The sequence below is a fragment of the Strix uralensis genome, chromosome 3 (assembly GCF_047716275.1).
Source record: "Strix uralensis isolate ZFMK-TIS-50842 chromosome 3, bStrUra1, whole genome shotgun sequence".
Taxonomy (NCBI): Eukaryota; Metazoa; Chordata; class Aves; order Strigiformes; family Strigidae; genus Strix; species Strix uralensis.
The window spans coordinates 26,839,293-26,863,169 of NC_133974.1; the positions used below are offsets into that span (position 1 = coordinate 26,839,293).

General features: G+C 42.2%; 1 protein-coding gene and 1 long non-coding RNA gene across 4 annotated transcripts in view; one reads left to right on the plus strand and one right to left on the minus strand.

Moving 5' to 3' along the window:
• GCLC (glutamate-cysteine ligase catalytic subunit) overlaps positions 1-16,718 on the minus strand; it is a 34,920-nt gene extending 18,202 nt beyond the window's left edge. The window contains exons 1-3 of one of the 2 annotated variants that reach the window (XM_074861730.1): positions 16,452-16,718; positions 2,890-3,002; positions 1,344-1,526 (exon numbers count right to left, since the gene is read on the minus strand). In XM_074861730.1, the coding sequence (XP_074717831.1) occupies positions 1,344-1,526; positions 2,890-3,002; positions 16,452-16,601 (446 nt within the window). In that variant the 5' untranslated portion in view covers positions 16,602-16,718. Of the gene's footprint in view, positions 1-1,343; positions 1,527-1,971; positions 2,074-2,889; positions 3,003-16,451 lie in introns of those variants that run through there. The other variant, XM_074861731.1, reaches the window with a different exon arrangement.
• A 136-nt stretch (positions 16,719-16,854) lies between these two features.
• LOC141941739 (uncharacterized) lies at positions 16,855-22,088 on the plus strand. Of its 2 annotated transcripts, none has more exons than XR_012628405.1 (3): positions 16,855-17,477; positions 20,041-20,156; positions 20,936-22,088. It is a non-coding gene; the product is annotated as an uncharacterized LOC141941739 (long non-coding RNA). The 2 variants fall into 2 exon arrangements; XR_012628404.1 differs by having other exon boundaries at positions 16,855-17,467.
• The last annotated feature ends 1,789 nt before the right edge of the window (positions 22,089-23,877 follow it).

The following is a 23,877-nucleotide window of genomic DNA, read 5'->3' on the forward strand; positions in this document are numbered from 1 at the left end:
CTCAGAAATATAGCAAGACTCCAGTCAAACCAACAGGGACTCGAATGGCAAGAAAGCAAAAGGCAGAAATAAGAAACTAAATAGCCTAGGGAAAGCAATCTCTGAAGAATGAAACTGTTTTTGGGATGATGCGTAAGTATTAAACTACATTTTATTATTTACTGGCTTTCACTGAAGTCCAATGTATTGCTCCTACGGTGATTTTTAAAGAGTAGTTCTCTCTATCTACAACATGATGAACAACTCCTCTCCCTTTATTCTTTGCACAACTGGGTACGAAATGTTTATATACAAAATTTATTAAATGACACAATCTATTTGTAAGGTTGCAGGGAAAAAAATAAAAGTTATTCTGTAACACACTCAGAACTACTTAACTATTGGACTTTAAATAAGCTCTTAATACTTCAAAGGTATCTAGTATAGCTCCCATGAAGAGGAAGCATATTTTGTCAACACTGTGTTCTTAAAATAGCATTCATGGGGCACAACGAACCTCGCTGCTAAGTCACATTTTGTACTGTTCCTGCTGTCAGCAAGAATTTAGGGTCACTGCATTCTGTCCTATACAAGAAACCAGCCAGTAAGGCCAGCTGCTTCTCCTCTACTGCAGAGCAATTTTTTAAATATTTTAAGGATAATTATCTTCATTCATTTGACCAACCAGGCTAGTTACAATGAACATAAATCCCTGCCTAGAACTGTCTGAAAGAAAGGTACAGTATCTCCTAGGTAATGAAGTACATCCTGAATTTCATTTCTTCAAGTCTCTTTACAACAATAAAAAGGAGGAAATCTACCCTTTGTAAGGAGAGGCGTGCTCCTTTCTAGATTCAGCAAGTACAGTATTATAGAAGTTTTAAGTTTTCATTTTGTACAGATAATCACATTCCTGTTCTACTGTGTGCTCCAAGCCACTAACAGAAGTTTGCACATGCTTTAGTGAAAAAGTAGTGTTAAGAAATAGATCAGGTTAGCCATGTTTTACAAAACTGCTATTTATAAAGATCAAAGGTTGCAAAACAAGTGAAATCTTTTATATATGATACACCACATCAATTCAAGATGGCAGACTACATACAATTATTTTACAAATGTTCAGGTATTCTCTCCTAATACAAAATCATCACAAATTAGAAGTAACCTAAAAATATAAAGTATGCTTATTTGTTTGTCTCACTGCAAAAAAAAAAATTTAGGAAACACCAGAATGTTAAGTCAAAGTACTTTAACTAGATTGTATTTTGCTTGGTTTCATTTTACAGTTTAGCTATATGCAATAAGGAGAGAAAGCGTATAAAGAGAATAGCAAACACAGGATTACATTTCAGCAACCATCTTACCTTGGAAATGATGTCACAGTACAAACAGCCTCATTTTCTTTGAGCACAGAAGCAGCCTCTTGCCGTCTTTTCCTCATATTGTCTTGTACAGTGTTGAATTCAGACATGGTTCCCCCATACGGCTGCCCAGGTGTCCCTTCAATCATATAGCTTCCATATTCTGGTCGCCAGAGTGTTGGGTGACTATAATAAAATAGCCTTATTTAAAGATTTCTACAACTTCAGAAAAGATGGATTATTTGCAAAAATTTCAGAAATGAATGCAACTTGCAAGAAAAATCTCCTGAAGTTGATTGTTTGGTAGAGTAACACAATGTATCTTCCAATGTACCTCACCACCGGGAGGCAGTGAAAAGAAATTAAGGCACAGTTTGGCAGTAGGAAGTGTTGCTGTGTAGTGCAATAAGTAGGATTTGCCTATGTCAAATTGCAATTACCTTCAGTATCCGTCTCAAGCCTTGTTTCTTGGGGTTTTAACTCAAACTGGAATATACAGAACATTCAACAGCTTCCATAGTACAAGGCAAGGCGAAAATTATGCTCAATTTCTTCTTTCTACTGTCTGTGAACACCTGGTCATATTTCACAAATGTATTAGGTTAAGAAATGAAATGAAGTTTGAGTGTACCTAGTCACCCCCGAGAAGTAATATCTTCTCATTCCCTTCTGAAGCCATGACATCTCCATGGAGCACACTCTAGCAGAGGCAGAGCCATACCTCCCCTATATTTCTTCTGGCAGTAGCAGTTTTGAGCCTAAAGGCAAAGGGATTCCTTCTTGCAGGCTTTCAGTAGTCCCTCTACTGAGGAAGACAGAGAAGCCATACTGGAAGACGAGGTTAAGGTACCTAGAAAGAAGTGGACTGGCCCAGGGCACAAAAGCCTTTCCATGTTCCTATAAGCTGTGACCTGCTTTTGGCTCTCTTTAGCCAGAGCACTTCGTTGTATCTTGTCTCATTTCTCTGCTCCATCAATTAAAAGGCCAATCACACTTCTCTGGCTAGTTGAAGTATGGATATGATCCAGTTATTCCTGAAAACAGCATGGGAGAGGATGGGGAAGAACTGCTCTGCTGTCCTTATACCTATCTTCCTAATTCTGCCAAAAATGGGAGAGTGCTCCTGCAGACAACAGACCTCCCTATACAGCCCTCACTCGCTCCTGTAGTCAGGGATACAGGGGCGAGTGCACACACACACATGCTTTATAGGGCAGGAGAGAGGTAGTAGGGGATTACTGTGTACACACAGACACAAAACCAGAGCAAGACAAAACAAATACCTAAACTGCAACTTCTGTGGGCACACCATTACATCCTCCTTTTTTTCAAGTCGTAACACACAAGGTGCCTGGACTGCCTGCAAGTGTGCTCAAAACCTTTCACTTTCTGCACCCCAGCTTCATCTGAAAATGTTGGTATCTGTAGCATACAGTTTTACCAACAGCAGACTTGAAAGTTAAGCCAGGTCTACAAAATTCTGTACAATATCCTAATAGGAGAGGGGAAAAAAAAAAAAGAAAAAACAAAACAGGAAACAGCTACTCACTTGGGGTTTACCTTCTCCCCCTTGTCTTGCAGTGTTTGAAGAACTTCTTCACCGCAGAGCACCAAGCGCACTTTCTTATTCTCATGGTCAAATTTTACTAACATATATTCCACCTTGTAAATAATAAAAACAAAATAAACAATTAAATGGTAAGATTTTGTTCACAAACACATTGGCGCATAATTTTAAGCATCAAGTGGAAAAAAAAGGGATGTTAGACTGAAACTTTATCTTTACCAGAAGCTTAAAAATCATCACTATGAATGCAGTAAACAATACTGCAGAAGATGGCTGCATGCTTATTTCACCTTAAATAGAGAACTGAAATTCCTTGAAATTGGCCCTGAATTTTTTTTCCCTCTATTTCCAATTGTGGATATTTCGCAAGAAGATTCTTGAATTTCTATTTGCCTCCACATTGTTTTTCAGACACAAAAACCTAAAACCCTATGCAAGCTAATAACCACAAACATCCCTCTGTCATCCGATGAGTTACAGTCTCTGCTGCTGACAAAAAACAAACAAAAAACCCCAGAGAATTCTACAAACAAGACATCCATTTACACCCATCACTTGTCGGTGCTATTTAAGACTAGCATGACAGAGTCTCATTTATGCCACGGAAAGCCCATGGCTGTTACAGATAGCATCAGTCCTGCTATTAAACACACTCCAGCTCTTGGCACAGCATGGGGGTTTCCATCCTTCTTGATTCAGTTTTGCTGCCACCTTTTCTTCCCTTCCTGCCCATCGTACCTTGCCCCAGAACCTCTGCCTCCTCCCCCCTGTCCCTGCCCCAGGCTGTGACCTACACCCACTCCCAGTGACACACCCAGTGGAGAACTCAACCCAACAAGCCGCCAACAACAGCACTGCCCGAGCACCGGAGAATACTGTTTCCCTAACAGAGGTTATCTGAAAGCAGCCAAACCTGGAACACCCTCATGCCAAACTTTCTAATCTTCACGCATACTTGCTATCAAAGCGCCTGCCCCTAACGACTTTTAGAGCCCTACCAAGTATAGCAACCTAACAGCTGCCTGGACCTTATAGCCCTTCAGTACTTACTGACACAATCTATTTCCCTACACCTATTTAGCTTGGGATGCTCTCTGCTGTTCGGGATGTGTAAGAGACAAAAATGCCCCAGGTGTGATGTGCCACATAAAAGCAGAAGTCCTACATGGAAATGCATCACAAGGGTGATGGCTTTGAAAACCCCCAGCTGGACTAGCGGTGATATGCAATGCCTTTTGTTAGAGGCTCTCAAACCACTGTCTCCGAGACACTCACAACTCCATCAATCTGTAGTTAAAAAAAAAAAAAAAATAAAAAAAAATCAGGCTGCAGTTCTACAGACAGAACTTGTCAGAGGTTTTGCACCGTGCTCCTTGGTTTTGTTTTCCAACACTGCCTAGAACCACAGCCACCAGTACTTACTGAACACCACTGCTCCAGCCCCAGGAGTTGACTCACACAAGTTGCCAACGTTAAAGTTGCAGTGTACTAACTCGTGGCAACTTTATCTAGTACAGAAGTCTGATGAGTACAGGAAAACAGCTTGTCAAAACAAGGAACTTGTGCAGTGTTTTCCAGCATGCTGTAAGTGGATTTGTGGGCTTCATGCTCTTTGGTTGCTTCAATGTTCATGGAAGAGTTATTGCTTGCTACCGAAACAACAAATATAATCTTCTGTTGGGATTTGCGATTAAATCACAAGCAGCATTGTCCAAGAGTGTTTGTAATTCTACAGAATCCGATTAGATACAAACTCTGGAGGAACTCATTCAGCAACTGTACATGTTCTCTATAGTTTTTTTAAGATCAAATTTTGATCCCGTAAGGAAAAATAATGATTTCTAGTTTCTGTGCAAGACAGCATTTCTTCATGTGGTGTATTTTGTGGTTTGTGGGTATTATGCCACAATTATCTGCATAACTACATACTACAGTCAACCAGAACACACTCCAGCACTGATTTGTTACCTAGTACCAGTCTCTCCAGTGACGCTTAAAAGTGACAAGAAAAATGGACTCCTGTCACACCTTCCAGTTTCTTACCATGTTCAACATCATCTCCTTCTGCTTTGAAAAGCATCATCCCCACTCAGATCCAGTCTAGAGGAGGTACTGAAGCGCACAGTTCTCCAAATCATACAGACGGATGTGTGAATGAGCATCATGCCCACTGCATGCCTGGCCTCCCACCGCACCATCACGCGTGGGCTAGTAGCAGAAGGGAGGGCAAAGGAACTGCTCTCTACCTTCGAGAGACCCCAAAGCTGAACATTTGTCCACTGTTATGTATGTTAATGTAATTAACCTCCTGTCTTAAAAAACCCCTCTCCAAATGTAACTGCAATGAGCTGGTGGTGAGAACACTGTATTTCTCCTTAAACCATATTGCAAGTTTCACAAAAGAAAATAAGCCAAAAGTGTAAAGAAACATTAAGCCAAGAAGGAAAAAACAAGGAAATCAAGATGTTTCATAATCTGAGTGCAGTAGTGAATATATTGCATTTATGCATCTAGCATTAGAAACAACTACTAACTCCTGCCTCCAGAAACATCAACTAAATCTTCAAAGCCATCTTAATACACAGAAGATCTGCCATTAATTTTAATGAGAAAAGAAAAAAACTTCAGATGGCTGCCAACAATTCCAAGTAACCCACAGAGTATCTTGCCAACAGAGGGACTGACTGAATGGGCATCCTTAAAGAATTTAATTTAAGCTCATCAAAAGATTTAGCCTACAGCTAGAAAGAAAGAAACGAATTCAGAGTTCACACATTTTTACATTTAACTTCAGCTCATCATTCAGACTTCTCACATGTTTTCTATCCACAAAAAAGTTCAGAGAAGTGCAGCCAAGCTGAAAGCATCAGCATGCCTGGCAGAGCTTCGAGTCTGAAAACCAAATACACGGGGTTTCACCCAACATTCATAATTCATTGTTTTGCCAAGCTCTTCAGAGTTCATTTTTCTCCCTAATTTTAACTAGTCTCTCTAGCAAGCAGCAAAATACATGGCAGGTCAAATTACTGATGCAGATGGCTCACAAGGAGCCTTGCAAAGAGCCGGCTAGGAAAGCACACCCCGCCACGGTAAGAAAGGTGGCCACTTTGGGCTCGCACGCTCACCCAGTGCTCTCACCCTGCAGCAAACCCAGCATTTCCCTACCCTCTGGCTGGCATGTTCTGCAAGGCTGCTGAGGACAAGAGATGACCTCCCAGCTTCTCCCTGCAGACAGACATGCTCAGCACTGCTCCGGTGGATGAGCCTCTTTGACCAGTCCATGTCTGTCTGGCTTGCAGAAGTGCTGTGGCACCTTACCAGGAGAACGAACAACAGTTTGGCCAGGATGGTTGCAAAGTAAAAGCTGTAAATACACACACACACATGCAGAGCAAGTCTAAAAAAAGGTTCAAAGTTAAATGCATTAAAAAAGTAAATAAATTCTCAGTTAAAGCAAATAATCTGAGCATAATTGATCTACCCATGAGCCAAGACAAAGAAAAAACATTCTTTACAGGCTTCCTTCCTCTCAGCTACTAACTTGCAATATACTGCATCTACAGAGTACTTCCACGCCAGCTCCACTTCACCTGCCATATCTTCTAGGCAAGGAGCATGTACCATTAGCTTGTCAGCACGACAACACCCAGAACAGTGTTACTTCACTTGTCACTATTATTTCTCAGAGTTGGCTACCAAGGAAATTTCAGGCTTTTAAAAATTCTTTGATGTCGCTTCTGTAAATACAACCACAAGTGAGGCTTTGAAGACCTTCAGCTGGGGAGGAGCCAAACCACTCTCCGTGCATTAAGCCAAACAGTTGTGCTGTACTTGCCCAGTGGCAAAGCAAAATATGATCATTCTGGAAACAGGTAAGCATGTCTGAAATTGTGTTTGAATGCCTGAGTTATTTGACCATAATTACACATATTGTATCTGCATAAAACACACTACTTAAAGATGAAGAAATATTCGTCAAGAGACTCTTTAATAACAATTCTAACGAACAAGGAGAACTGAAGTCAATGCACATCTCATATAGTATCACCATCACCATCCAAATACTTGCCTTGGCAGTGGTCTGCTTTCCAATATCAAAACTCCTCCTCATTCATTTAACACCATCATGCTAAGTATACTGATAACAAAACCTGTCTAACAGTTGAGAGTAAAGCCTCTGCTCTGATGTTAAAATCGTTTTAACATTCAAAGTATTTGCCACAAGGTATTTCTGCATATGAAAACACAGGTAAGCGTACAGTCTGGACTTTGGTTAGCTCAGAAGGTGCTCGGCAGATTACATAACAGAGGAAAATAGTTCATGAATGATCTGAAGAACTTTTTTGAGAGGAAAGCAATGCAAGTTTGTACACTCTCTACCTGTGAAGAACAGTTCCCTGTGTTCGCCTTTTATCACACTCCTGATCATCCATATCAGGTGTGGATGTCCCCTCATTGGAAGTGTCCCAGGCCAGGTTGGACGGGGCTTTGAGCAACCTGATCTAGTGGAAGGTGTCCCTGCCCATGGGAGGGGGGTTGGAACTAGATATCTTTGAAGGTCCCTTCCAAGCCAAACCATTCTGTGATTCTAAAAACCACCCCTGATCACAGGTGAGTTACAGATCACTACTGTTCTTCAAGGACAATCTTATTGACAGTTTCTTTCTTCTTCCACTAGGAAACTATTGCCACATGTACTTGGAGCAATTGTTAGCGGTCTCCTCATATGTACCTTCCCTCGGGCCCAGAGCTTTAAGAGAAATTGCAAATTTTTCCTAAACACTCAATGAGGTCTCATGGCTTTTGTTTACTGTTACTAAAAGCCACAACAACACTCAATATAAGTATTTTCATGCTGTATGCTTCATATATGTACATATACAGTGGAAAACAAAATCAAGGTAAACTTTCTTCTCAAGAGCATCAAAGAAACAAAACCCTTTTCACTAGTTATTAAGCTCCATTATAGCAAGAAAAAAAGGAGTTTCCCCATCTTGCTCAGTTAACGCACCATTAAAATACCATACATCATTAAAATGACAAGTCTACAGGAGAACAAAGTTTTAATAATCTGTTTGTTAAAGAACCTCTGCCACAAGTTTTCAGTGTTAAGATGGAAAAATCAAATTTCTTCCATAGGTACACATAGTTCTGATGGATGTTGAGCATAACGCTCAAGAATTTTGTTTAATGCACTTATTTTCTCACCACTGCTGTGATAAAACATGGAGCCACAGTAATAACCAGCTGGTAATCTACCTTTAATGAAACGTTTACTGGCCCACAAAGGTGAATCTAAGCCCTGAGGGAGCAAATTTCCGAGGAAAACAAGTCTGGAAGTGCCACAGAGGCTGGTTACCCTGTTTCTAGCCAGCAAGCTCCTAAACCGCACACTGGCATGAGGCAGAGCACTTCCATGCTCGTGAGATCACCATGGGTGTTCTCTGCTACAGAAATAATTTCAAAAACCTGCCACAAACAGCAGAACCAAGATTCATACGTATTTCCTAAAATGCTTAATTTTGATCAAGCAGATTGGAATTGGCCAATCCAACGAACAAAGCACCATCTCCAGCTCTATACAAAACTGACTCACAGAAAGCATGCCCTAAAAACAACTGATGTTCTATATTACACTGATGATAAGCAAAACCCAAAGAACTTCTACATCACATTAAAGACAACCATTGATAAAGAAAATTAAGATGCAGGGGCTCTCATCTCGGTCAACACAGCCAGCCCCAGCTAAGTGCTCCTGCCTGTTCCCCCTGTCACTTAACGACATCAGGGGTGCAGATTTTCTTCTTCTGCACATGATATGATGTGACTACAGGATGTCCTGTGCTGCACATACCACAGACCAGGAAACTAGGTTATTGAAAACTAAGATCTAGAGGTTATAATTATTTGCATGCTTATAAAGAACAAGATGTGGTGCATTAGAGAACAAAGTGTCTCTCACTGCTGTACTATGCAACACCTGAGGTTAATACTATAAAAAAAAAAAGACTAAGATAACGTTAGTTTTAAAGTTGTCTTTGCTGCAGAAATTTAAGACACTCACTTATGAATTTTTAGATTTAAAACAGAAAAGAACAAGGGTTTTTTTTGGCACAGCTATATTTTCTATTCCACACAGGCTAGATGTTTTTAAGGGCTAGTAAGAGACCATTTGTTCAACTGTGAAACAAGATGCTGCAAGATTAAGTTGCCTCTTGCATCAGAAAGCAAGAAAAAAAAACAACAATCAATCAACAATAAAATCTTTCCTGTACTTGTCCTTCTAACTCACCCTTTCTCATACTGTTAACTAAAATACGGCATCTGCACAGCAAGCAGTAGTCCTGTGGCAAAAGAGGGATTACAATAGACAACAATTCCATGACAAGACCATAGCAATTCACTTGACATGCACAGAAGAAAGTTCACTGTGCACAGAGTATTTCTTTCAGAAATATACAAACAGTAAATAATTTAAGCTTTTCTTATTAAGATCTGAAACTGGAAAGGAGGAAATCAATGCAAGTTGGTCACTATTTATGACAAATTGCAGCTTGTTTACGAAAAAAAGAACCCTAAAAAAATACTGCTCCAAACTGGTTTCCATGAATTGCAAAACTAGCTGTTGAAAAAGCATCTCACTAAACTACAGCAAGTCCTGCACTGTCACATGCACAACACATCCAGTGGCAAAGCTCACAGGTAAGTCAGTGGTGCTGCACTACAATCTATGTCTATCTTATCACCCAGCCACAGAAGAAGTGAGGAGGGAGCTGAAGCAAAATAATCAGTCATCAGGGAGGTTAACACACCATGCACATTTTGAGAGCTAGAAGGTTTAGATATAATTCAGTTTAGGTTTTCCGTGACATGAGGATTAAAGCCAGGCAGAAAAAGCAGTTTTGTGACTGTCAGCCAAAGCATCCAGGGAAGGAATAAAACATGGAGAGTGTTCAAGGGCACCTATCTTGTTCAAGTCAAGATTTAAGGAATTATATTTGCATGCATTAGTGTAACTCATTTTAGAGGTTGCAAATATACACTCAAGGCTGTCAAGCAGCGTGAGCTGATGCATTAACATCACACCCTCAGACCCTGCCCCAGAAAGACCACTGTGATAAATAGCAGGTGCAGCTACAAAACATACTAAGTAAGCACTAAATCTGTTAGTAAACAAATAATGCCACTGTCCCTTTATTTAGCCAAATAAAGCTCAGAAAGAAAGGATGAACAGGCAGGCACGTGACAACCAACCAAATCATTCACGAGTGCTGCTTCCCCCACGCGGCAAGCAGGCAAGTACATCGGTTAAGACAGCTCCCATTCAGATGCATCCACACATGCCCCGTTTGGCAGGGGGCCATCACGAGGAATTTCTGCATGAAAGAAATTCAAAAATGCACTCTGTTCAGGGAATTTTGCTGGGGGAGGGGGGGATTAAAAGTGATTTTCTTAAAATGGCAAAAGCTCAAATGTAAAAAACTACTTTCTAAGACTTCAGGCTACACTAGCTTTATTATAAGCACAAGATTCCCAGCAAAAGCTTTAAAACAAAGCAATTTCCGCACACTACCATACTGCGGCAGTGAAAGTGAAAATGTGAGATCATCATAATATTGAGTATGAGTCTGTATAATAACTTGGCTGAATTTTTTTTAAAGATGATCTATTATTGACAGTCAGGAGAATATGAAAGCTTTTTTGTGATTGTTTTATTTGTAACATATACAGTAAAAAGCTAGTTAGAAAGTTGCAGATTAACATTAAAGAAACCCCGTGAGTCACTTGACACTTATGTAAGTGGTCTGGATAGAGGGGCATATGTCTTGTAGTACGTGGAGTCTAAAGAAACCATAATAAACTGTCTATTCTTGTCATCCATGTGTCTACCTCTGCTTCAAAGCTATTATGTGTCATCTTGTTCCACAGGACATCTAGGCTTTGTAAAGTAATTATCTTAAAATGACATCTGCTGCTTTTCTGTTCCATTAGGTTAGCCAAATTTCTTGTGAAATGAGAAAAAGAACATCACCTTTCCTGTACACCATGATGTTCTCCGAACCTACTGCTTCTTTTATCATAGGCCTTTCTTACCTCTATTTGAACATTTCCATGTGCACGTGTGTGTCCATCAAGCCTCACTTGTCTTTTAGTGAGGAGATGACTAAAACTTCATCTGTGTATTTTAGGGACAGTAGTTGTACTTATTTTATGCAGCTGATGAGCTAGATTCACCACTGTTAAAAAAATGCGCTAGACTTTGCTCCTGGTTTTAAATGGGTGACAGACAAACAGGAGCCTCAAACTGTGTGCATCCGAACCCAAATCGACTTCCTTAGCATGTAGCAATTTATTTTATCAATCTGAAGTTCTGTAGACTGTAATGAAACATCACTGATGTACACATTGCTACTTCTCCTGAAAAAAACAAGAAACATACAGGCCGTAAACTACAGCAAGACATTAATGCAACAGCTAGGTCCCTGGGAAGAATCATTCAAAACGAAAAGCAGCTCTTTTCACAGCCCAGCATTTCATTAGGAAAAAAGAAGAAAGCTTTAAAGAGAGTCATGCATCTTCTAACCAGAAGCAACAACTTTGGGACATCCTGCTAAGAAACCTCTAGCCTCTCTTCCTGCAGCATATGAGAAGGGCTGCTTCACTTCTTGCACAAGAAGTGTTGAGCAGCAATTATTCATTTTAGTTCTTGTTTAACTTATTTACAAAGCATAATTAAAAAACTAACGGATAAGGAGGGGAATGAATCAAAAGTACAGAAGACAGACCAAAAGAAGGTTAAAAGACTGAGAAAGAGGTAACAGGCAGAAAAAACCCACTTACGTCAGGAAGACTTCAACTTCCAAGCAGTGCAGCGGCACATTTTTCATGCTGCCTCATACAATTCATTATCAAACCTATTTTAAAGGCCTCCAAATTTCACTTCAAGTTTCCATGAAGAAAACTACTTTCTAAAAGCTGAAGATGTTTATTGTGTGCTATGTCCCAACACTGACAGGAACAAGACTCATACACAACAAAAGGGTCATTGTGTCCAATTTCACTAAAAAAGGCTGGGCAAGTCAGATTACCACTTCATTCACATACACTTTCAAGTAAAACTCAAGTTTTGCCCATGCTTGCTTTGTACACCCCTCCTTCTTGAGTGGATCTCCCTCCAGCACACCTTTCTCAACGTTTTCATATGCTAAAGCAGCTCCTCCTTAATCTTTGTTGTTTCTTTGTCCTCACCAATTTTTCTTTCCCAACTCTTAGTTATATCCTTTCTTTGCAGTCCAGATATGTGAACAGCCTGAAGAACAACCAACCTGTCCCATTTAGCAGCAAAACAGACTGCAGAAAACAAGGATTACACGCATGTATGAATACATATGCATATGTAGTTACGCATGAAGTGTCATGATTTGTACGCTCGTGTGCCCGCTCAGCACAAAGCAATGGCAGTGAGACTAGCCAAGGGTCAGTCATTCCACTTGTCTGATCCGAGTGTCCGCATTAAGCTGCAAAGTGAAATTTAAGCAACATCCATCAGCTAGAGGAATGCAATCAGCAGACAAGAGGCACTGAACAGTACAGGAGACTGGTAATGCGCTGGCACAGAAGAGAGCTTTTTGGGACAAAAGCTGGGAAGCAGCATAATAGGCTTTGCCTTACTCTCGAAAAACCTTTAAACTCTTTTAGTACCACTAACATCTGCCAAGCTGTACAAACTAATTGTTTCACATAGTACCTACTAACTCTACTGGAGTTTTAAAACAGTGCTGGAAAGTTGAAGGTTTTTGCATCTGCTGCACAAACGCCCCCCCCAACTTAATGACCACTACTCTGCAAAACCAAAGCTAAGCACACATTGTTGGATGGGAGAGGAAGATGAAAACACAAGGAGACCATGTGACCATACTGGTTAGCGCGATGGGGTCTCGTCAGCAGATCTAATTGTTGCCCAACTTTTGTAGGCATTAAGGCAAGGATAATAAGGAGTGGTTTGATGACAGATAATGAGACAGTTCAGTGTTTTGTATTTTTCACAGTCAGGAGAAGCCAAGCATAAACAGGGAGGCCAACTGTCCATTTTAAATGAGGCAGAAGGATGATTAAGAGGTAAAGGACCTTTACCTGCAAATGCAGGTTCAAAGAGACCTTTAGAAACATTTTTTTTAAGCAAGTCTTACTCTGTTACACTCAAATTTGTAGGCCTTTTTTTTTTTTTTTTTTTAAACACTTGCAAAGACTTCATGGTTGTGGAAAACAGAGTAAGAAAGAACTGCCCCCAAAAGAGACAATGGCTGATCGGCAAACCCCTTGGTCCTACTAGCCCTGCAAGCAAGAAGATAGCTGACTTTTCAAGAGGTAGCAGAACCACTGTTTTGACCTTTCCAGCTCTTTACTCAGGAGAGGGTGGGAGCCCCAGGGAACGCTACCTTGCAATGCAAGTTGTGATGCTGCCTCGCTTCCTTCAAAATAAATGCCACCATCCTGTTCCATTAGCTCTTAGCCTCAACACTTTTGTCTGGCACCCAAGGAACAGAAAGCATATGACAATTTCCCACAGTTCATACCCCGAGAGCACAGGCAACGGAGCCCCTAGAGGTTATGAACACCGCAAAGGACCACCACAGCTCTGTAATGAGTCTTACAACACACTGAGAAGTGGAGTCCTGTTGAAGACAGATACAAAGCAAAAGTTAGTTCTATACTCACGAGCAAACACTGGTTTTCTTTTTCACAATGGCATCATCTAGCTGGGGACAATCTTTAAAGTATTCACGTCTGCCCTGAAAGACAAACTCAGTATGTGCTAAGAAAGTTGGTTTTTTCCTCATAAGCATTCCTTAAAAATGAAGTAAAAAAATACATCTTTCACCAAACACCATCTCAGAAACATCTCTCGAACACAAAAGTAATTTTGTTTACTCTGATTTCATCTCTACCATTACATGTGGGCTGTCATCTTCATTCTTGATTTCTATCTTCAAGAGGTTTTTAAAACAATAAAACACCCTCAGGTTATGACTTTATACTTGAAGGTCAGAGTGCACAAAAGGCTTTTTATGAAAATTGTGCAATTAGTCAGTTGATTCATCTAAGCTGCATGTAAATGTGGCACCACTTTCTAATACCTATGTATCTGAGGGGAAAAACGGGAAACAAATTTACTGCTTTCCCCACTAGTCTGTCTACGGCACTGCTGAATTAAGTTATGAAGACAGGTACGTTTTTGTGTTTGCACAACAAGAACAGACTGGCAACAAGTATCTGGTACATTAACACACTCCTAAATGCTATGCTATGTAAAAAAAAATAATTGTGTAATACAGTAGAATAAAGATAAGTGGCCACACCTGAGTTTATTACCATTTGCTAAAGTCAGAGGTTACCTGAATGGTCACAGGCATTTCAAATACGGCTCTCACCTCCATTATCAGAATCATGGCTATAATCACATTTCTCTTAAAATTCTGTCTCTTGCCACACTGGGCATGACAGAAGAAAACTGCGCATCTCCTTAAACATTAATACACCATCATTTACCAAGCATAAATACTTTCTTCAGTACAGTCCCCAGGCCAAAGGAAGAATGAGGGTCCTGGGGTGCAGTCTCACCGTACGGCTAAGCTTACCAACTGACTAGCTGTGGGTGCTGCAGGGGCCGGTTCTGCTTGCCCCTTTCCTCCACACACTCCTGCTACTTTCCTCACATTAAGCAGAACTTGTGAAACAGCGGAAGCGCTGCTGAGAAAATGAACCAGCCAAGAAAACTGAATGGGAAAAGAGTTTTCTGCTGGGTTAACTTCTTGAACTTGTGCAGCCAGTAATAATGCAAGGATGGCAGAATAAACACGAGCTTGAAGCAACAGGAGGGAAGCTGAACCAGCTTGCTAGAAGATCCAACTTTAGCTATCTTGTGAAATCTCACCCTGAGAAAGCAAGGACAACTAAAATGTAACACCCATTGAAAAATGAGTACCCCATCTTAAAGATTAATGAGAAAACCCTCAAGCTAAGTCTCAGAGCAATAGGGAGACTGCCCTGTCTATATTCCTAAACTTAAGGCTGTTTGTGATGCTCTTCTGTCAGCGTAACTTCACTCGTACAACGAGTGAAGATGTAGGAACACAGAGACGTCAGACAAGGACAGATTGTGTAAGTATATTTAAATTTTCTGAGTTCACACCACTCTGGCTGCAAAACCCTGTGGTGTAGACATGCTGGCAGCATCATTTTCTTCACTGGACAGATTTTTAGTAGCAGAGCCCCCCCACGCTCCTCTTGAAAGCAGCTCCTGTGCTCTGATGCTTGCCTTGCCCTGTTTTGTGAAGTATGAGAGCAATTCCTTAAAAGAACAGACTTTAAGAGACAGGATGTCTCAAGGTGCCCAAGGGGAACAGCATTTTCCTCTGGCAAAGAGCATTTGTGAAATGCTACCATTACCACCCAGATAAAGTTTTCTCACAAATCCTTTGCCATTCAGAAAGGAAACAGAGTATGAGACGGAGATGCGATGGCCAGGCCCCCACACATTACTTCCTACTCTGCTCTTCCAAATTCCCTGCAGTCGTTTCACAGACACCTTCAAGTGACAAACACTGGACCACACCAACACCATGATCAAGGATGGCTTCTAGCACACCACATGCAAAGCTGCTCTCTGTCTCCAGGGAAAGCTGGGACCCTCGGGAAATCCTACTGATCAATACAGGAGGGAGACTCGCAGAGCACTGTCAGGCTGGGACACAATTCAGCACGGGTCTACACAGCAACATTCATAAGACCTGCGGATAATGTTACAGTCCTTGGGCACAAAGCACCTGTAACAAAGTTCAAGTCATGGCCCGAGCGCTCATTCTCATGCTTGTTCAAAAGGCAGGCTGACTCGCGCCGGACGCCTGGAAGGCTCTGGGGTAACGCAAGGCTTGGTGGGTCCCTTTGCACAGGGGCAAGCCAGGACCACGGAGGGACCTGGATCCTGGTGAGAGGGCTGCCACTGTTGAGCCCACCTGCCCGCCTCCAGTCCCTGCTCCCCTCGCTCCCCTCCCAAAAACAGCTTCTGAGGTCAAGCTGGCACGACCTTGGAGTTTAGATACACACGTGCTTTAACGAGACCTCTCTCCAGAGAAAATAAACAAACTCACGGGAACGAGCAAGTGCTGCCAGGCATCACCGCTCCCGGGAACGCACCTCCCGAGGGGCTGCTCAGGCGGGTTTACAGATGCCCGACGGAAGCACTGAAAGTTGTTTCAGCGTTTAAAAATGACAAAGTAATACCGGGGCAACCGCGCTGCGTAACCAGCGGCGGCGAGCGAGTGTGGGGGAAACAAAGCCCCGCCGGGCTGCCTGAACTTTTCCCTCTCGCCGAGCAACCGCGGCCGGACCCGCTCCCGGGCACGGCGGCGGGCAGGGCCCGGGCCGCACCGGAGCGGCACGGCACGGCGCGGCACGGCACGGCGCGCACCCCGCCGCCGCGACACCTGCGCTCGGGCGGCGGAGGCCGCGGCAGGCCGTGCCGGTGGGCGCCGCGGTCTCACCTCGTCGCCCCACTTGAGGACGTCCTTGTGACGGTCGCGCACGGCGCGGTAGATGTGGAGGAACTGGAGGATGCCGTGCTTCCGCACGTGCTCCGCGTGCCGCCGCGTCTCCTCCCAGCTCAGCGGCGAGCCCTGCGACAGCAGCCCCATGCCGGCCCGCGGCGGAGCGGCGCGGAACGCAGCGGAGCAGCGGCGGCGGCGAGAAGGGCAGGAGAGCGGAGCCTGCGCGGCGCGGGGTGCGCTCTGCGCCGCGGCGGCGGCGGCAGGAGCCGAGCCCGGCGCCACACGTGACGGCGGCGGCGCGTCAGGCCGTGACTCAGCACTTTCCGCCGGCAGGCCCCGCCCCGCGGCCGGCGCGCGCCGCGGGCGGCCGAGGCGCTGCCTGGCACCGGGCCGCCGCCGGCTTCCCCTCAGCGCTCGGGGCGGCCCCGGGAGCTGGCGGGGCAGGAAGCGCCTCGGGGAGCGCCAGCCCGCGTGTGTGCGAGCGCCGCTGCCCCGCTGTTCTCCCGGAGCACGCCCCGAACCCCTTCCCTTTCCTGCGGAAGGCCTGCTGAAATGGCGGCGGGAAAACGCCCTCACCGCGCCCCGGGCCGTGGGAGCAGAGGGGTCGGCCGGGCCGGGGCGGGAGACCGGCGGCGTCGCGCTTGCTGGTCTGGGCGGACAGGTGGTGGTGCTGGTGGGAAGGGACCCTTGTGTGACAGAGGTGTGACTAAGAGTGCCTAAATAACGGTCCTAAAACGTGGACGGTGGAGTGAAAGCGGTTGTGTATTTACTACAGATCAGAGCACACACGTCAAAAAAAATCGGGTGCCTAGAGATCCTTCGAGTGGGTGGAGTGAGACTCCATAGAGATTCACCTCATCTCCCTGAGACATGTCTACTCAGGCTGTGGAGCCCACGTGCTGCTGTGCCAAGGAAAAGCCCAACTAATGAAGACGTTTAAAATGAGTTAGTTCCCTGGGAATTGTCCTGGGGGCAATTAGAACAGCATTCATCTCAGCAGAGAGGAAGCAGGGGTATGTCATGGTGTGTATTTTACATTTGATACAAAATGGCTTACCAGTGCTACTTAAAAATGTTTTCTAAATTAAGAGACAAAATTAAGGAACCAAACATTAACATGAAGAGAAAGGCTCTCACTTCAGAGAAGCTGAAATTCATTATGCCTGGACCCTCGTTTTCGTTACATTCACAGAGCCCTTTCTTTGTAGGCCTCGGCAACAAGCATGGCTGGTATGCAGTAGGATTGCATAGCTAAGGGTTTGAGAATTAGTAAAATATTTTCATTGTAGTATAGACCACTAATGGACAAACTGTATTATTAGATATTTCATTAACTGAATGACTATACTGACAAGAACTGCCTAATTGTCTTTCTTCCAGGATGTGAAGGGCCTCAAAGATAGGACAAGCTCCCAACATATTAGAATAATAAATCTAAAATGCATTAGTGGAAAATATCAAATATTAAAGTAAACCCACTCAAAAGTAAAACATTTTATATCTTGGTTATTTTTTTAATGACCTGTTTGTACACAGAAGGCAGAACTGACAACAAGAACAAGCAGTGACCATTATAATTAAAATTACAAGCACCTAATTTATAATGGGCTGGTTTTAGGGGCTCATGACATTTTTAAAACTCATGGATTTGGCTGAATTTGTAATGGCTGATCTAATTGAAAGCAATGCTGTAGTTGGTACTGTTGTAGATCTGGAGAAAGCCTGTTGGGTTAGTTTGAGGGAGAAGAAAACAGTCTTCTAGTTAAAAAAATCCCACAGCCTTTTTCATTTTTGAAAAATCAGGAGGTCAAAAAATATCACACTTGGCAACAGGAGTCTGGTGAGGCGTATCCCTCGTGCGAAAGCCGCATTGTACTTTATTTCAGATCTGAGAGGACAAAGAGACTTTGTGTACCACCCTGCATATTTGAGGACAGTTGGACCAAAAGATCAAGATTCAATGTTGGTGCCACCACACTGCCACCCAGCCTCAAGTTTTCCACAGCTTTAAGTTTGAGCTGGAGCATCTGAGGAGCCCCAGCAGTGACAAATGTGGTCAAGTAGGGCCTAATGGCTTTTCTGCCACGTGTTAGCCCCTTTTCTTCTTTTGGGGCAGCTGAGCCTGGTTTTGAAGCAAACATTATTATATCAGAGCAAATTTAACATTGTTGCCTTATGAATCTGGGCAAACCTGTCTGGATTATTTAGGATCTGTGCTCCCAGTTCACTTGGCTGATAGTGCAAGCACTGTGCTGCTGAGAGACTTTTTTGAAAGAATTGAGTATTTGTTAAGATCCCAGCTGCTTTTAGTGTGCTGCTGTGTATAATTGACTGTAAACATTTCCAGCAACATACACAAAATTTCCAAACTAAGATCAGCTTTATTATAACGTAGGCTGCTATTAGGCAGTTAGTACTCTTCAGCTGACCACTAATGCTACTCTTTGACCTGAAATTCGAGGGCACATTTTCATTGACTGTCTCTCCACATTTAAACTCAGCTCATTTTTGTGTTGTTTCAGTGTCATTATCTGCTCTTATTTCCAGTCCTGTGTGCTTAGTCTTATCAGCTATAGAGCTACTACATTGTTTATAACAGAAATCCAAGATATTTTCCTTCTGCATCAGTAAAACTGATAAATATGTAAACTCTCTTTTCTCACCTTGTAATCTTTAGCCTAACAGGGTGACAAGTCAGCTCTGTTTATGAGGTGTTTACTGTCTTCAGCTGAAGCCTTTTCCCCTTCAGTTCCAATGTTGGTGTTCTGGCAGTGTGGGGCTATCTACAGTCTTTTTCCTTTGCAGGGGACTGTGGCACAGAGGAGGACTATAAGCCATTCTAAGGCTGACAGCATCACATGCAGAAGCATTCATTTGTGCATCACATAAAATATGACTTCAAGACAAACCACCGTTGTATAATATCTGCCTACATGCATAATGTTGTATAATTATTTCCAGTACACTTAGTATCATGTATAATTACTTCCAGTAAGCTTAATATGAAAAAAAGCTTCTCTAAACATACAAGCAGTACTTTGGATAGTGTTACTAGTTTAGCTTTGTACCAGCCCCAAGACTTGACTAATTTCTCTGAACAGTTCAAAGGAAAGTCTTCTGGATTCAACTTGGAAAAAAAAAAATATGTTTGCTAGAAAAGCATTTTGTGGGGAAGAAATATCTCCTCCTGAAAAACTTCCTTTGCCTAAGCTTAGCAACAGGAAACTTGTAAGAGTAGACTCAGCCCAAATTCCCCTTAAACCCTCCCTTTGCTCCAACAAGATGTGTTTTATAACTAGGTCACCTTATTATTTCCTTATCTCCAGAGTAGCTGCTTTTCAGTCCCAAGCAGGGACTATTCCCCATTCCTGAAGCAGTGTCCACCGATCACAGTGCAAATAAGCATTTATTTGGGAAATGTGACCAGGGAGTGTGACTTTAGTACATTTTCAATCTGTTGGGTGTTTTTTCTTGATTTTTTTTTTTAAATTTTGTGTTCAGTTGAAGCAACTGGCATAATTGCTCTAATTAAACTGTATGTCAAGTTAACCAGCTTTTCTTTTTTGTTCTCCTTGCTCTGTTTCAGAACAGGAACTTAATGGACAAGCATTGCCTTGTATGAAAAGGAACACAAATTGTCTGCATCCTTGTGAAAAAGAAACATTATTTATTTTTTACAGAGATGGAAAAAATTGTTTCCAGGTGAGATTCAACTATTTGTTTACGATCTTGTTGCAGCATGATATGTTGCAGCCAGAAATGTCTGTGCTAGGAAACAAAAGTATTTTAAGAAATAAAGATGTGCTGAAGTTACAAAATCATAGGAGATCTTACTGATCCTTACCTTGAAAACCATTAGAAAGCCATCAGCTGTTAGAATGTAGGTGAAGATCAGCAGGAATCTGGAAATGCTTTACATTTGGAATAGTTGAGGGAAAGGTCCATGGGCTTTTAAGTTGGACGCAGTAAGTTGGTGGGAGGAGAATATATGACATGACACCTGGAACAGTGAGGAGCTGCCCTTAACGTTCACATGTTCCTGCCTTCCTTCAGAGAGGATAACTCAGTTCATCTTTTGTGTATCTGCAAAGCTATTCAAATTAGCTGCCACTAAATCTAAACAGAGCAGCTTGGCACTTTGAGAATATACCCGCTGGGAGAGATGAAAGATGTGCAGACTCATGGGTGAGACCACTCCTACAGAATCCTTTCTTTTACTGGCTGTCATTAGAAGTAATAAGTGAAAAGTCTTGTGATGAGGCTGTTATTACAGGGAAGAAAGAAAGGCTTGTTTTTCTTCATGAATCATCTGCAAAAATTTTTAAAGCAGCATTGTTTGAGATGATTGTTGAGCTGACATTGCTGAATATTGTGTTATTCTCTGAATAAAATGAAAAGATGAAACTTTCAAAGTTTTGAAATGGTATGTTTGGTAGGAAAAAAAAATTGTCTTTTTTTTGACCAAGTTTTTATGCTTCCAGGTTTATGATTGATGATGTGCACCTCTGTCCAGTATAATTGACTCAAATGAGCAGCAGATTCGATACCTGCTTCCTTTTGAGTGTGGAGGGCTCCAGGCATTTCCTGAGGCTCAGGCAATCATTTCTTGATGCAGAAAGTCTTGCTAACTAGCAACTTGGATTAAATAATCTGTTTGGGGGAGAGGGGAGTCACAACACTTGAAAAGATTCAAGTGAAGGATCTTCTGAAGATGTTCAAGTGAAGGTCTTCCTGTTCTGCAGTGAGGAAGATGACTAACAGAGACTTATTCCAGTCAAAGTTATAATGCTGATTCCTCTCCAAGCTAACTTCTCAATTAGTGTATGAAAGACACCATTGTGATTTCTTGGTATTACTTTAAAACTTTTTTTTCTTGCTGTCATCTGATGTGTGGAAATGACTGTAGTAGGATTAAGTTCTGTCATGAGTCTGAGTGGTGTGTTTCTGGGTTTTTTTGTGGTTTTGAGAGTTTGAGTTTTTTACTTACTTCAGTAAGGATAAATTGTTCATTTCAGTCTATAAAGTTTCATGTGTTTATGTCAAAAGTGACAGTTGCTGCATCTTTTTCACCACTTTGGTCTGTATCAGCATGTTCCTTTTGCAAAGAACTCGTATTTCTAGTAACTCACATGTTCTTTTGCTGTGACTGTACACGATAGATGATTATGGTGCCTTGATTGACTCTGGCATACCTGATCATGGCATGAATGCTGCTGGTGGTAGCAGCAGAGGTTGTAGTGTGTGAATTATTCTGTGTTCAAATTGCTGAGCTGCTACCTCTGAGTAGTCTAGTATGGTGACCGATGCCTGTTGCACTCTGTTCACTTTTTCTCCTGCCACTACCTGTTCCCTTGGAGATTCTTTCTCCTACCAATTTACCTGTCACTGTGTCCTAATCTTTTCTGAAGGGGCTTTTCTTTGGTGATGCCCACAAGATACAAAGTACTTCCAAAAAAAAGTAAGAACTTCCAAATTATTTCCAAGTTTATTTTCTTTCCAGCATCTTTCAGGATGGAGAGTATATTATAGGATTATCTTTATATTCTTTTACACAGGCTGACCTAACTGTTTTTTTCTTAGTAGATAACAACTGTGTAATATAAAATAAAAGAATGCCAGGTGCTTAATAATGAAGCAGAAGACCGACTACCTTCTCATCCTCTCTGCATGCCAAGTTGTTTTCTTTAACGCATCATTTCATTCATCATGAGTATCACAAGCAGAAAGTTCCTGTTTAGGCATAGGATAAGATAAACAATAGAGGCACGACCTGAAACAGGGGCTGTGTGCAAAGTCCTTCCAAAGACTGTTGATGGCTAAGCTTTACAAAGGACTGAATTTGGACACGTGCACAGCTTAACAAAGCAACTGAATTCCTTGGTTACCACCACAGGCAGGAGTGCAGGTCTGTGCACTTTTCTTGCACTGAAGGAAGATACACCAAAAAGTCCTACCTACCTCTATGATAAATTTCTCCTCAAAAGAACTCACAAAACCCCAAATACTAGTTGAATATTAGCTGGAGCATTTAAAAGTTAGTTGAAAAGTGGAATAAATAAATAATATTGTCTCTTTAGCAGCTGCCTCATCTTTCTTGCCATACACAAACTGTAGCATATTTGTTTTATACAGAGAGGTTTAGCAGCTAATACTAAAATACCGATCCATAGTGAAACAAGCAAAAGCAGAATTCCTAAGTAAGGTGCATTAGCAGCAGCTCTGGTTTTAACACCAGTTTTCAGCCCCAAGTGTTTTCCAGACTGGGAAATAACAGCAGAGCCAGTGAGCTGCTGTGCCAAGTACACTCCAGGCCTCCAAGAGGCCGTAGCACCATGCTGCGCTCCTGCCTTGGGGTGCACCATGGTGGGTGGCCCCCTTGGAGGTATATTCCCCTGCTCGGCACCAGCCTAGAGCCACAAGTTTTTCGCATCCTGGGAGAAGTTTGAAGTGTCCTCATGTAGTGAAGTCTCCCTGCCAGAGAAAGCAGATGTCTCATATGCATGTAGATACCCACTATGAATCTCCAGTTCTTCTGTACCCACATGCATTCAGCTCAGGTCCAGCTCAGATACTGAACTACCACAGCACTGCAAAGCTGGAAATACCACAAATTTCCCAAGACAGGATTTGTTTTCTCCCCACTTTGTGTATTTGTTCATTGCCTGGCAGCTTTTTGTGTGTTGCAGTTCTGTCTCCTTTTATCATTCAATATTGTTACTGTGCTGTAAGTTACGGTGGATTGATTCCTTGTGAGAGTAATCAATATTTACAAGATCGCTCATTCTGTAGACTTTTGGTCATGTAACAGTGAAGCAAATGGGAATAATCCTCCTGCATTTTAAATGACCATACTTACAGGTGTTCGTACCTTAGATAAAACAGCAGCAGGAAACAACCTAACCTTCAGGAAGAAAATGAGATAGCAGAGTAAGATTTGATAAGATAAGAGTTTTTCAAAAACTATAGTGAAAGCTTTCCAAGCCCGTAAGTCCAGAGTCTCAAAAAATGATCTGATTTGAACACTTAATCTTTTTGTCAATTTGAAGCAGGAACGGTCACAGATTACACATAAGTTTTCTTCTATTGATTTTTGTCCAAGGTACTATGTCCCAGAGACTAGCTTTAATCTCAAAAACTGCATCTAGTTAGACTGAGGCAGTCAGCAAATACCCTTTGGTACTTTTCTAATAGCAAGGGCATCATTTTCCTTAAAGACTAACCCACTCTTCACATGGCAAGAAAAATACAGGCTTTTATATAATAGTACTACTTAGCAATGGCCATTATAAAACTATTGAAAAGCAGTCTCAAACCTCTGTTGAATGCCATACCTTAGTTCCTCTGGCTTTTGATAGCTAGTGGATACTAATCTATTTTCAGATGTAATGTTACACCAAAGTATTTTGTTCAGGAATGTAGTGAA